This window comes from Phoenix dactylifera, chromosome 11, assembly GCF_009389715.1.
Source record: "Phoenix dactylifera cultivar Barhee BC4 chromosome 11, palm_55x_up_171113_PBpolish2nd_filt_p, whole genome shotgun sequence".
Lineage (NCBI taxonomy): Eukaryota > Viridiplantae > Streptophyta > Magnoliopsida > Arecales > Arecaceae > Phoenix > Phoenix dactylifera.
The window spans coordinates 15,878,482-15,894,004 of NC_052402.1; the positions used below are offsets into that span (position 1 = coordinate 15,878,482).

The window sequence follows — 15,523 nt, forward strand, 5'->3', positions numbered from 1 at the left end:
CCGAACCCCATACTGGTGCCACATAGCACAGTGTCAATACGATACAATACGAAAATTTTTCGGCATACCGAGCGTCGCTACGTCATCGTACTAGTATCAGTACCAAACCGGTATAGTACGATATGTCCCATACCGCTCGGTTCAGGCCGATACAGCGAATGTTGGTACTAACACTATACCAAGATGTTAGTGGTACGAAATCTGGTATTGAGATAACGAACCTTATATTGGATCATATAGATCTATTTAGGTATGTGATGAACATATAATGTTAGGAAAATGTCACATTCATAGGAGGCCAGGCTAAAGGTCACCGGTTTAACAACATTGGCTTTTTTGTAAATATACTATTTAGAACAAGATCCAACTTTCTCTACCAAAACAATAAAATTTAGGTCTCATCCACTGGTGGCACAAGTCTGATAAGTAGAGTGCAGAAAAAGACATAGGATGGATAGAGGAAGGAAAGGGAAAGAAAGACTTACAAGAACTGGGCCTAAAGAAAGAAGATAATAGAAGAGAAAGGAGGCACAGATTGGAAGTAAAGAGACGCCACATGACCCAGGATTAGTGGATGTGGCGGCCACTTAATGAGGTTTAGTGACTAGTAATATCCCATATTAAGACGTCTTACAGCCTTTAGACCTGCTGGGCTTGAGGCCATCTAGACAGGAAAAAGTAAGGTGTTAACAGGCAATATAGATGTTACTAATGGAACCGGTCAAATAATTGTCATCCAGCTAAGAATCCTCATCGTTCCCAACTAATGTGATTTCATCATTAGCTCATTTTTTCTAAATCTTTAGCATTAAACTTCACTAGGAGACTGTTTGCCTTCCATTATGCAACTAGTGCAACTTATTTAGTACCAAGTTTCTTCCAACATATACACCTTTAGGGTATTTATTATTTTCATACATGACTGATAGTACCAGTCACCTTACACATCCCAAAAGTAATCTCCATGCAGCCACACTTTCATGATTCCTCAATTTAGCATGAAGCAGCAAGTAATCTTCCACAGCCATAAAAAGATGTCCAGACCAAAGTTCGAAATATGCCTGCATTATCTCTCCAGCAAGTTTACTGATCACAAAATCAGTGGATGTGATTTATGTTGAAGTTCCTAGAAAATGATGCAATTGAACTCCATGAAAAGTTAAACAGCAACATAACATAGAATGGACCATAAAATTATGTGATCAGCAAACTAGATAAGCATATAATTAACTAAGAAGTTTTCATGTAAAAAATTTGCAGCATTATGAGCATCGTGATAATTGTGAGTTGCTTACCTGATGACGGAAAACAGCATATGCTAGAACGAAAAATACTATGATGAAAGGAAGTAAGAATGGCGTGACCACAGCATAGACAAGGCCAAGTAAGAAATATAGCTGTATTTGAGGCTCAGATGAACCAAATTCAATACTTCCTGGATCCATGGCTTGTTCCCTATCCTTTTCAGTCTTTACCAAGAAAAAATTCTTCAAGTGGTATATTATTAGAGGTTTCAATCTTAAAATTTCCCCAGCAATCCCAGCCCAACCATCAACCATGATATAGGATATGAAGAAAGTTGCTTTCATAGGAATGGATACACCTATTGTTTTTGGAATTCTGCATCAAAAGACCAAATTGGAAGCATGAAATCATGGCATATAAATAATATGTTGAAATAAATTTGATTGACAGTTCATGATTACTTGATTATAAAAAATGGGAGATGTAGTAAGTTTCATGCTCTCCACCAGTAACTGTTGCAACTTGCAACTAATTTCCAAATCACATTAAGGTTATATTTTATGAAGCACTTCAATTACAATTACTACAATTCTTAGCACAAAAATTCTTAGCATAGGCATCACTACAATCCTTAACATAGGCATTAAAGTCTAGATACTAAAAATACTGAAGTGCTTCATAAAATATACTCTTAATCAACCATTACTACAATTCTTAGCATAGGCATTAAAATATAGAGACAAATAATACTGAAGTAAAATAATATAGCTTGTAACTTCCACCACAAAAAATAAAAACTTTTTTAGCACAAAAATTTCAGAGAACCACTATGATTGCACTATGCTGAAACTAGTTTAAAATATTTTAATTTTAGACAATTTAATAAACCTTTCCTTTATAACTCAAGTCTGGAATCCAACCCTATAAATAACACAATCTAGCTCAGAGTAACATAAAAAAAAAAAAAAAAATACTTCTTTCATATAACTAATTAGTTGCCAAAACAGAAGGAAGAATAAAACTTCTAGGTTCAATCCTTAGTGTAGATCCACCATTATTCAAAAGTGTGTTGTCTCACAGGGAAACATCAGCACACTGCTGCTCCATATATGTACCTATTCATATAAAGATGCTTTGTTTCAGTGCATAAAACACTATCACTCATTGCATAGTATGTCACACTGTATTTTTCGTGATTCTATTCTTTTTAAAAAAATCATGACGGAGATTTCTGGAAATAAATCCTTATTTTTTATTCTAAATTTTAATCTTTTGGTTTTATTTAATTTATTATTTTCATGAGACAGATAGTTTGACTTGCTGGTCTAGTCCAAGAAAACTTTACTAGTGAGCCCATTACTTCTTTGTACGTCAGAACTGTTTAGTGTCTATCTTTTGGAAAAATGTTGAAGTTCATTAGGAGAATGTTTATAGAAGGAAACCAGTTACAAATCACCTAGCTTTCATCATCCATCACAAAAATCATATTCTCCACAAATTAGAGGCACTTGGATCTGATACACATATCCTCATCTTAATTATGCATTATCTATGTCGAGCCTAATAAATGATATAAATAATCACAAGCTGCATAATCAGCACTACAAATTTGTTGATCATGGAACATTTTCTAATCACTCAATGTCTTTAATCAAATTGTCATTAATTGAAGCATGAGCTCTTCTCCATAATCATTATTTGAAAATTCTGACCACCTGACCACTTTATATGTATGTGAAATACCTGCTTTGTTTCATTAAGTACTTTCATAGCAAAGAACATCTTAGAGCACAAGGTCCCCCCACTCTAGGGCCCGAGGAGAATTAGATGTATATAGTCTTACCTCATATATAAAGAGGTTGTTTCCGTATTTCGAGACCATGACACCCGGATCACAATGGAGCAACCTTACCATTGCGCCAAGGCCCACCCTCTTAACTACTTTCAAAGAACCATTTTAATATATCAAAAGTCTAATTCTCAAGCATAAAAATATGGTTTTCAATATCCAAATTCTCATGATTGTTTGTCTATAAAGGACTTATATTCTCAACTCTAAAGTCTACCAACTTATTCTTGGCAAGCTCTGGCCTAGTGCCATTTTTTCTTAGAATAAAAAATATATTTTTCCTGTTACAAGAAAATCATCACTGTATAATTCACCAGCTCTACTCATGAAGATCACAAGATGCTCCTCATGCATGTGTTACTGCTGTTCTATTGTAGGCCACTGTAACCTTCAGAAAATGGACCTTGTTATGCTTCTATTTGTAGACATTAATATATCATGTGCCTTTCTCCGGTCGTCAACTATTTTTGCCTATGTAACCACTTAAAACCCACCACCAATAAAAATCTTCCCCCCTCCACAACCTTGTTCCTGGGCCCATCAATATAAGCATCTACATATATCTAAATAATGTAAATTTATTCATATAAGATGATTTTTTAATTTTCCATCACATAACTTGCATAATACATTGATCTACCAGCACAGTAATGTCATTTGCATCTGCTGTCATCTAATCAGTCTGCCTCATTATCAAGCTAGAGTATGAGGGTTTGACCGACCAAAAGCCACTGACAACTGTGGTGTTCATCTTTTAAAATTGCTTTTCTATTACATTATGTCTCAATTCTCAAGAAAACATTGTTGTGTCATGGGTTCTATAATTTTTAATCAATTTCTGATCCAACAGAAGAAATAAATATTCAAATAACGTGGATCACATATTTTTTATAAATTCGTGATCCAACAGAAGAAATAAATATGCAAATAACCAGATATGTTTAGCAGGTGATCCAAATTCGATGAAATATAAACATCATATATAGTAACCATAGACAAAAGTTTATATTATAGTAGATTGAAATACTACTACGCACTATTTAACAGACTTCAGAGCACAAATGCACATGGATGCGCACATGGGTGCATGCATCTGTGTGCTTATGTGTGTATGTGTGTGTGAGAGAGACAGATATATAAATATTTGATAGTGGATAACGCTATTTTTTAGACTATAAATGATTTTTACAAGTTGTTAGCCTTGTAGAAGGAATGGGGTACAGATCAATAAATTGTTGATATGAATTACGAAAACTATAAGGCATAAGCTAATATAGACAGTAATCTTGATGCACAACTATGGCCAAAAATTGTTACCTCCATGATCAAGGTTTAAGAAGAAGAGTACACATATTAGAAGTAAATTTTATGAGGTTTCAGACAACCATTTATCTAGTAAATGAGAAGGTGCACAAACATACTCATTTGCCGACTGATGAATAAAGGTATGCAGTTGCTGAAATGCAGTTCCGGCGATTATGCTCCCTAGAAATACATTAACAAGCAAGAAAAGGTAATATTTGGATGCAGATCTTCTCTCTAGAGCTGACAAGGATATAAATCCTTCAAACTTGGACATAAGCATCAGTATTGTTGGCAGAAATATAAGAAAGATCTTCAGAGCAATTCCAGGAAGGAAACCTTGGATGAACGACTTAATAATGTGCCTGTGCAAAGTCATATGCTGTTCAAGGCAAGTAGGAAGATATGGAATAACCTCATAATCATAAAATGGATATATCAAATTTTAGAAAAAATTATCAAATTGTCCAAACATATCATTTAAAGCTAGACATAATAATGCATATAATAATTCTTTGTTCCCATAAATTTCCTATAATAATTCTTTGTTTCGATTAATTGCCTATAAGTAATTTTCTATTAAGCAACAAGCAAATATGCACAGCAGGGGAGTTCAGAAACATGATGAACAACAATGATGATGAAAAGGAAATATCTTGAATGGATGAGTGCAACAGTCTGCTAGCCAGTGCATACACGCACATACTGAATTTATGTGATAGTAGAATGGTGGCCAGCACTGGGGTGGCCATGCCAAAACTAAAAGATTTTTATTCCTTTTGGCTTGGTTTTGAGCAATTTGTTTTGAATTGGCACAGACCAGCATGGACTAGCACAGGGCAGCACATAAATCCTTGCACATATTATAAATTATATGTTTAACATAGGCATGTGAACAATAATGAAACTATTATATCTGCAATAACTCTTCAAACTCGAGCAATATTGTAAACAATGGCCCACTTGGTTATGGAGGTGCAGCTGTGCAGCAGTTAAAGATTCAAAATAGGAAATAAGGACAATATTGCCTCCTTTTAGTGTGTCCTTTCCTCTAGCATCTCTTATGCCAATGGACATATATTGTGCTCTTTGTTTCCATGTCCTGATTATGACAAGGAATTGTGACTTAAAGAAATGTTTAGAGATAGAAGATTATGGTTTTTTGAGTGTTAAGATTATAATATTCATTAGGTTTGTAAGATTCTTATATACTTTGAAATTGGGATTCCAGCAACCTTTCCAATCTTTTAATTTTTTATTACTAAAAAACACCACAAAATAAGCAAGCATTTTGAATTAATTCTGTTACTTTGAAGCCCTGATTGTCCTTTTTGCTTTAGTTTTTAACCTTTGCATCTATTACACAGGTATCATGACTTCAATTATATCTAAATTGTATAGCGGTCAACATGCCTATTGCCTAAAGTTTGGTAATTCTTAATAATTTTTTGATTAAAAAAAGAAGAAAATATCATTCACTAATATCACATTGCTACTTATGGAAGTTGACTGCAATAATATATATAAATGGGATAAGAAAGACACAACAAGGAAAATGAATAAGAGATTAATTTAGATTAAATAATGCAAACAAAAGTAAATAAAGTAGTAATAATTCGAGTATGGAGAAAATATAAAAAGGAAAAAAAATATGAGCACTCACAAGTCAATTATGGGCTTTAGAAAAGGAACAGCTTTCTCGATCCCCTCAATATTAGCAAGAGATTGCACGAAGGCTATTGGAATCATAAAGAAGAAGGTAAGAAAGAAGAATGCTACTCCTATAATCAACCTTCTAACTGTGAGGGAGACGAAAGGAATGGCTAGATTCTGCCAATATACATCACGAGGTTCTGGAGCCCACTTAGTTAACCATAGGGTTGGATTCCGGGTTTGTTGTGTCTGAGCACAAACAGCTGCCCCCCATCGTGTTCGAAATGAAACAAATGCCACCGGCATAATAGACTTAGGGTCCTTTTTAACCTTTTCATGCTCTGTGGCCTCCTGAAAGTAACATTGTCCACAAAAAAAACCAATAATGAATTTTTGAAAAAAATAACATGCATATAAGTAATTATTTGGGCACAACATACTAGCAAATACTGAACACTAGACTATGACTGATACCATTCACAAAACCCTACGAACTCAAAAAAAGTATGCTCTACTTTCATATGTTCATGACAAAATATTTATTCTTCAAATATTCTGTAAACACGCCTAAAAGATGAAAGTCACCTGTTTTACTTTTCAATACACAGCTTTTGCAAAGAAAACAAAATGCACTTTCATATAAATTGATTTTCTTCATAAAAATAATTTATATACAAGAACAAACAGTTAAACAATCTTTCATGAGCGAGTGCATCTGATCCAATAGCAGTCATGAAAAATATCTCATAATGCATTCCTTCAAAGATTTCCAAGATGAACCAATATGCAATGAATCTAGGAGGTAGTACTGCTTACCTTTTTAGATAGCCTCTCAACCTCAGATGTGTAAAATTCTATTGCATCCACCTTCTTACCGTATAGTCCAAGAAAACCAGTCTGATGGGCCAAAAAAGGGAATAAAATATGAATCTTCCAAGAAAGTCAACAAATGCTTGCTATTCTAAATCTCAACATAAAAAAGACAATAAAATGGATCATAACCAAAAATAAAAATAATAATATCATTTGCTCAAATGACCTTTGCAGTTGGCCTTTTAGATGGATTCCGATCATATTTGAGTTGATAGTAGTCAAGCCAATTCTGCATTTGTTTTTTCTCTTTGACCAGCTTAGCAAGTTTGTTTGCATTATATACAACCTACAAGGCACAGTCCATATAAGAAATAAAAACAAAAATATAGCACAAACTAGTTAAATTGTGTCTATGAATAGAGTACAAAAAATACAGCATGAAAACCTAGGTGGCATTATATGACTAGGCTTTTGGAAAAAATATCGAGACTCTTAACCAAAAGCAAAGATTCCTTTCTATTTTTGAATATAGGGTTCATAATGTAATACTTATCTGGTCTTATAAATTTTTCAAATTTTCATTTATCGAATAAAGGACTGAGGCCCAGACAATTGAGGAGACAAATCAAATTGTATGTGAGTATTTGCACCAATTGGAGAATAAATTTAATGTAAAACCTGGAGAGTAAAATATATGAAATGTCATGTAAAGACAAATCAACATGGGGTAAGAAATTCACAGCAAACACACACATAAATATGCACATATAGAAGCAAGCATGGTAGCTCTGTTTCCATAAAAAAGATATCCTCAACACTTCCTAAAATCTATGAAAAATTAATGCAGGTGTCAACAATATAAACATGATAAATAATTGGTTCTCTGACAGATCATCCCCCTTGTGCAAGACGGATCATATACCTACAGTTTACCTAATGAATTTTAAGGCAAAAGTTAGTGTTGGACCTCATCAAGAAACACTAGCATATATTTACAGTTGAATTGCCACAAGTTAATGGATGCAAAATAAAGTCCCATTTTCAGCACAGTAAAGAACACTGTTGGACTGATTAATAATATGAATTAAAAAAGTCTGGACAAAGGACAACCAGATTAGGACAACTCCACCTAGCAACTCACAACAACTGTCAAGATCTAGAAGGGAAAGGAGGATCAGAGGAAACTTCACCAGATTATCATATATATGATTGTTTAGTAGGCAAGTGCATTTGGTTGGACTAAACTTACACTTGCGCTGTGATCAGTATCCAAAAAAGAAGGAAATACAAAAGCAGAATTTGTCATAAAATGCAGGACAAAGTCCTAATGAGTAAATTATTGTGCTATAGGGAAAAACTGAGGATATTATTGATGTGAATGGTCTTGAACATAGACTACGGCAGGCTGTAATATAAAAATGGAATCGACTTGCAGAAGCATCAAAAGAAAGGCCAAGAAAAATCTGTTAAAGCCCATAAGGAAATCATTCAAAAGACTTTAGCTTGGTTTGAGTAAGGATGGTTTATTAATAGCAAAATGAGAAAGCATTAAACAGCCTTCACCAAATGAACAGGATTGGGCTTGTCCTAAATGATGTTTAAGCATAAAGAAGAACAAGTCAATGTGCATTCAATAAAAGTACAGAAGTATGTTTAGCCTAAAGTAATGGATCTCCATATCTTCCATCAAAATATTTTTAGACGGTAGATCACCCATGGATATATAAGAATATAATAGTTAAAAAATTTCTAGGAACATGTTGCACTAATTCCTAAATCGTGCTAAACCCAAACCCTCCTGACACTTCCAACCATATTTTTGACCAAAAACTAATAATTTACATCATAATACATCAGCAATAGCAATAGCTCAATATATGTTAAAATTTCATTCCATGCATCAATGTATTATTTCTTACCAAACTGTGTCCAATCCATTAATTAAAATAAAGAGAGCTACAAAATAGGTGAGTTATTCGTGATTCATAATATTATTATTATTCATATGGACATATTTTGCTAGTAATTACTCTTTTACATTAATAGACTTCAACGTAAACTACAAGCAACTTAACATGAGACCAACAATCACTGGAGTGAAGTAAATAATTCTTCCAGAACTCAGACAGGCAACATACCATAAATCGTTCAAATGAGAGCGCTAACCTTTATAGGGATCTCATAAATTCATATGAGAACTAAATCCAAAAAGCTTCTAATAACTATATAATAATTTTGATGCAACATGCATATTCATAGTTGACATAGGAAGAAGAGATCTTTATTTTTCTTTTCTTTTGCATCTTTTGGATTTGTTTCTAGGTTGAGTATCACAGAGTCATTAAAAAGTTCCAAGTTTGCTGATCCAAATTAGGATTCCATGGTGTTCCTTGACCAGTATGATAAGTTGCATATTTGTTTTGGAAGTTGATACTTTTACACAAGATACGTTGTCTCAGTACCGGACCTTTTACCGGTGCCACACTAGCACAACGTCGGTACGGTACAGGACAAATTTTTTTTTTGGCATACCGAATATCGGTATGCCATCCGTAATGGGTACTAGTACTGAACCGGTATGGTACAGTACGCCCCCATACCGCCTGGTTCGGGCCGGTACGGCGTACCTTGTTTTTACATGTAATTATATAAGTCCCATTTTTAATAGCCAATGTGTGTCTACAGTCATTATAAATAAGTTGAGAGTACTTGTAGGATCCAAAAACTTTGTCTGATGGTTATTTTTGTTGGTAAAGTCATATGTACACTAATGATTTTTGAAGAATTGACTGGTTACTTAAGCAAATTAATTTTCTTTTTGATGGAGTCCACATTTCCCTTCTCATGTCCTTCATTTTCTTTACCTCTTTCACTTACCACCTCTGACTTGCATAACCAATTAACCATACCTACTCAGCAGTTTGCATCGTAGATGTTTGAATATTATTGTGCTTTCCTCCTTAGTAGGTTTTGAGATACTGTAGGAGGCTCCATGAGTTGGTAACAAAAATCCACAATTTTAAATTAGATTGCAAAAGATTATGATAATATAAACATGTACCAGAAAAGCAGCAGTATCCATAATACATATAAATTGCTCATGTGCAAGAAGATCACTCATTTAAATCTACTATACAAAAGGGTTTTGGCATTGGCATATAGATAATTGAGATAAGAGGGTCAAGTTCAGTTTGTTAAACTTGCCCTGGTCTTTTTAAATACGTTTGATACCTGTCACCCAAACCAATTAACTGAGTTCCCTAAAAAGCATCGACAGACTTTTACAATTTTAGACTCTGTACAAAAACATTGCATGCTTAAATTATGTCTACTTATATGCACAAAAAAGAAACATATTAATTATTAACTTATTAAAAACTTTATTATTAATAACTTATAAAATATGTAATATATCCAATTATGGCTTTATAAAGGCACCTCTCCAACAAGTATTTAATTGTTTGACAGATCCAATTGGGGCTGATGCATCTCCAACTAGTCCATTATCTTCTGTTTTACATGTTTGTAGCTCCATACAAGTTAATATCAAGTATCAACAATCAAATTAGTCAATGTTGTCGTAATGGTTTAAAATTATTTCCACATTTTGTATTTTGGGATTTGAAATTAAGGATGATGATAGACAATGAAGGTGTAATCAAAAAAATTTATTACTTGCAAATCACAATGTCGCTGGATTCTTGGTTAGTGGAGTTGTATTAACTTTTTTTGTCACCTAAAGACATTCTCATCATAGAAGTCCAAACCTACATAAGTGTAACTGATAAAGGTGGCCAATGGTGAAGGGCTTCATTCAGTCATTCTTCATAAGTGACCACCCTAAGATGTAAAACAGGCAGGCAATAATGCTATGGATTGGACGTTACATTTATTTGGTATGAAGTATGAATCGTTTTGCTTTTTCGCTCTTTCTTTGCGAGCTGCTTCACATTGCTTCTTAATCTTGCAGCCACTTGGACGCTTCACTCCACTTGGCCCACAACATCACTTTCGATGGGCTCTCGGTCAAAAATCCAAATTATTTTCTTCTCATGCCTAAGATTGGATATTTATAAAAGTCACTCCTCAGGAGTGCATGTGAAAGACTGCTACTACTGGTCTATGCAAATATGTTTCAGCAAAAGATGTAGGTGGCATTAATGTAAGTGACTAGGTGCACCTTGGAAACACAACTATTTTATGAGAAAAATATAAAAGATATTATTTAAGATTATATAGATCAGTAAGATTACAATTAAAAACATAACACAGTTCGAAAAGCCTTCAATAAGTAAACGCTATAATTAGTGTAAACTAATTCTTGAGATAATCTCATCATTTCCTTACATCCACCTATCCTAAAGCTTCAAACTATGCCAATTAGCGTAAAGTTGTAAACTATAGCCAAATATAACCTGATGAGTTAAATAATGATCACGATGATTGACAAGGAAAAAATGTTCAACTAGCTCGCTGACAGACTCATCCGGGTCAGGTGGCACATTCTGTACAAGGACCTGAAACAAATCAATGTATACCATGAGTTATTCTAGAACCGAGTGAGTTGGAAATGAAAATTTACTTGAAAAGGAAAAGAAAATGTAAGAACAATCAAGAAAATTTGTTGTTAGGAACATCTTCACGTCCATTAAATGACACTAATACTACTATAAAGTAAAAATGGTCCCTTGGCATGCATGCATATGTGTAATTAATTATTTATGGTGTTTATACTTTCATAAAGAACACTGCATATTAATAAGCATACATATGAGAGCCACTGCACCAACTAACTAATGTTTGAGATTTCAAACATTCATCATATTGGAACAATGACTAGCACCTTACAGTAGCAGAGCAAAAGATCACCATCATTGGCCTCCACTATCGACCTTGGACCCTTATAATGTGATGATGACCACCTTGAAATTATATCAAAAATACCCCTTCTTCTGGTACTTCACAATATATCTAGCACTAATAGTATTGAGAAAGCTTTGGCATTAGCTGCAATTCAGCCATTAAGGCTTTAGTCTGTCCACTCAACATTCTTCATGAACGATCTTTGAAATTTCTGTAGGAATCAAATCTTGATAATCCTTTTTTTATGGAACGGGAGGCATACAGCTGCCCGGCCTTTATTAACAATCAAAAAACCGATCTTGATAAGCAAGGAGAAGATTTTGAACATTTTACATAGTGGAGTAAAATCTAATTAACTGTCTCTTCTTTGTTTCAAGTTCGACGAAGCTTCAGATTGGAACAAAGCAGGTTGTTCCCATCATGCACTTGGCGCTCAATGTCTAAGAAACCGTGTTGTTGTATTTAAAAGTCAAACAATTGTAGACAGTTGGAAACTAAAATCAACAACTCCACACCAACTTTTTGGACAGGCATATTGATTTAGTCAGTCAACCATTAGTTTTTTTTGTTTGCAGACAACACAAATATCTTGAGTTTTCTCTCTACCAAATGTCTCTAGTAGAAGGTAAATCTCAACTTCTACATCAACTCTGCTTTTTGTTGCTCTGGCTGATTCTTCTCAGATAGAGAGCTACACCCAGTCAAAGTCTTATCCGAAAAAGAAACTTTCGATTTGACCGAGCCCATTTTGGGGTCTAATGGTGGAATTTCATACCAATTCAACCTCTTAGTTGTAGATTTCGAAAAGATACCCAATTTCAAAAAAAAGATCATCTCGATCAGGTATCATATGACCAAATTATAGCCTCCTGAAGTTTAACCTGCGACTCGGCTTCCCAATGTGGCGAATCTCGCTCTTGAACCTTGTCCAAGCCGGTTCGTAGGGGTCAAAGTGGTCCACATTGAATCTGAGGTTCATCCTTTGTCTTCATTTTTTTTACTGTTGTTTTTTCCTCTTTTTCCCCTCTCTCTCCATTCCTTTTTTTCCTCTCCCAATTTGGATGCCGATAGCAAAAAGGGTGGGCACCATTTTAGTGCATCCAGATTGGTATTCATCCGTACCAGCCAATGATAATCCTCGTAACATTTGGTCTCAATTGACATGAATCAAGACAACCTAGAACGGAGAGCAAGTTTTGTCGTCTCGATACCAGACCTTGTGTCAGTATCATCCAGTTATTATGTCTAAACTCTCAGTACGGGGGCTAGTTTGGTGTACCGACACTTATTACGCCCTCCATACCACGTACTGGTTCGGTGCTAGTATGATACGGTCAATACACACCAGTACCAACTAGTATGGCAAACCATGATGGAGAGGGTCAAGGCCCTAAATGCATTTGAGGAGTCCATAAGTCATAAGTCCGATCTGGGGTCACTAAATAAAATACGTGCTAATCAGGAATGAAAACCATGTGTGACACAATCATTATTATCATTTTTATTGTTAAGCTAATTTTAATTATACTATAAAAATCAAAATTTCAGCTTAAAACATTGAAAGCATGCATCCAATGGTTCCAAACAGTACAAGATACTCCAAAATTTTGTAATATGTTTCTTATCTTTTATTGAATCTGAATTATTTTTAAATCTAGCTTTTGTATCTTTTTTGACTGAAACTATGGAACTTAGACCAAACTGTCAAAATTAAAATTCAACGAATCCAACCAAAATTGAAACTGAAACCAAGTTTTCAAGCCTCCAATATTTTTCCTTGAACATTTGTGATAACATTTTACTTTTGATAACATACAATGGAAGGCTTCAAATTTTGCTTACTCGAAGAGGGGCAAATAAGAGGTCAAATGTCATAATGGAAAATGTTATTCAACGAGAAGCCTAACGACACAAAAGCTGACAGCCATAGAAGAAGTACAGTGGTGTTTAGGTAAAGAAAAACTTTGCCACTAAAGAAAACACCACAAGAACAAGGCTTTCAGAATAGAATTGAACTCCCCATATTTGTAAGAAGATTTGTTATGAATGTCTATGAATCATAAAAATATTAGAAAATAAAGGCATTATATATGCATATGTATGCGCATATATATCTATTAACAGCTATTTTTTGGTCAATGATGATATTGCTTCCTTGATAGTAACCAAAAGCACAAATAGAAGCTTCATATTAGTGATTATGTTCAAAAAGACATACATATGTATAGAAACAAATTGGATCAAATCATTCTACAATACATTTTCCTTCTTCAATTTTATGCCATACATTATGCTCCAAGGTTCGCTGGACCGATCGTACCGACGTACCGGTGAGCACCGGTATCAGTACGGTACCGATTCGGTATCGGTTGGAGCCGGTATCGAACCGGAGATGCGCGCGCGGACGCGATCGCGCGCGGACGTCAAAAAACAAGCAAAAAAAATAAAAAACAACGCGTCCGCGAACGCGTGCGGACAGGTTAAATGCCACAGAGTGGGCACGCGGTCTGGCAGCCCGCGTGGACACGCTGCCCCGCACAAGGAAGCACGCGCGGGCGCGATTCACTGCTGGAGAATCGGCCGCGGGCTCGGTTCCTGCACGAGGAATCGTGCGCCCGCGCACTATTTCCAAAAAAAATAATTACGCATCCCCACGCATCCGCAGACGTGCACGGACACGTTTCCTCGTGCACCCACGCACTATTTCCAAAAAAAATCATTACGCATCTCCACGCGTCCGCAGACGTGCGCGGACGCGTTAAATGCCACAGAGTGGCCTTTAATGCCACTCTATGGCATTAAGTGGCCCACGCAGGCTTCCGCGTGGGCGCGCGAGAAAAATGCGTTTGGGCCTGTGCGAACCGGCGCAGTTCGCATTGGTACAAGTACGGAACCGTTTTTATATGTTGTACTGTACCGGTGCCTGTCGGTACCGGTTCCGGTCGGTTCAGCATACCTTGCTATGCTCTATGCAAAATTCCAGCAAAAAATGCATGTAAACATTAGCATTGTGATAATTATGTCAGAATGTCAAACCATAAACATGTAGATGCAGAAACCTATACTCCCTTTAAAATTATTATTTTAAATTACAAGAGAGCAACATGAGAGAAACCTAATGAATACAAAAGGACAACATAAATGCATTCCTTATTTATACAAAAATAAAATATGAGATGTACCACGTATCGAGTAATAAACTTCTTTCAAATCCAAGAAAAAAGGTGTCGATATAAAATTACAATTTATTTATACCAAAAATTATTTGACAAAAATTGAGGCAAGCTTACAGTAAATTGATCTGGACGGCGCTTCTCCGATGCAAGAAAATGCAACCTCATCGATGCAATAATTTCGTACTCTTTAAGCAATACATAGCAGGTCCAAAAGGAAAAGATATATGCCATCACCAAATGGGCCCAAAATCTGCAACAGAAAATAAACGGTTTTGAAGTATAAGCAGAAAGCTTGCTCTTCCATGGGACAAATCCAATTACAAGAAGACTTGGCAAAATGTTATCAACCCTATACATTCAAGTGTACATGGCATGAGAATAAAGATTTAAAGGTGTTTTGCAGTGGTACTTGTGAAAAGAACAAAGGAATTACATATTAATATTGACTACACAGTAATACCCTAACAGAAACAATTTTTTAGTAATCTAACACCAGAATTGCATGAAGGGCATGACAGAAAGTTCAGTAATCAGCTCAGGAAGCAGAAAACTTTTGAAAAGCAGCCAGACACAAAACAGGAACCGCAATCAGTTTAACTAGCAACTGATCTCTTGATAAAAT

General features: G+C 35.1%; 1 protein-coding gene across 4 annotated transcripts in view; it reads right to left on the reverse strand.

The window, feature by feature from the left end:
- Positions 1–15,523, reverse strand: part of LOC103717089 (calcium permeable stress-gated cation channel 1-like) — a 29,319-nt gene that overhangs the window by 4,075 nt on the left and 9,721 nt on the right. For all 4 annotated transcript variants that reach the window (XM_039131747.1, XM_039131748.1, XM_008805335.4 and 1 more), the window contains 7 exons: positions 15,016–15,151; positions 11,278–11,379; positions 7,089–7,208; positions 6,866–6,946; positions 6,060–6,400; positions 4,516–4,761; positions 1,296–1,620 (listed from right to left, as the gene is read on the reverse strand). In XM_039131747.1, the coding sequence (XP_038987675.1) occupies positions 1,296–1,620; positions 4,516–4,761; positions 6,060–6,400; positions 6,866–6,946; positions 7,089–7,208; positions 11,278–11,379; positions 15,016–15,151 (1,351 nt within the window). The remainder of the gene's footprint in view (positions 1–1,295; positions 1,621–4,515; positions 4,762–6,059; positions 6,401–6,865; positions 6,947–7,088; positions 7,209–11,277; positions 11,380–15,015; positions 15,152–15,523) is intronic.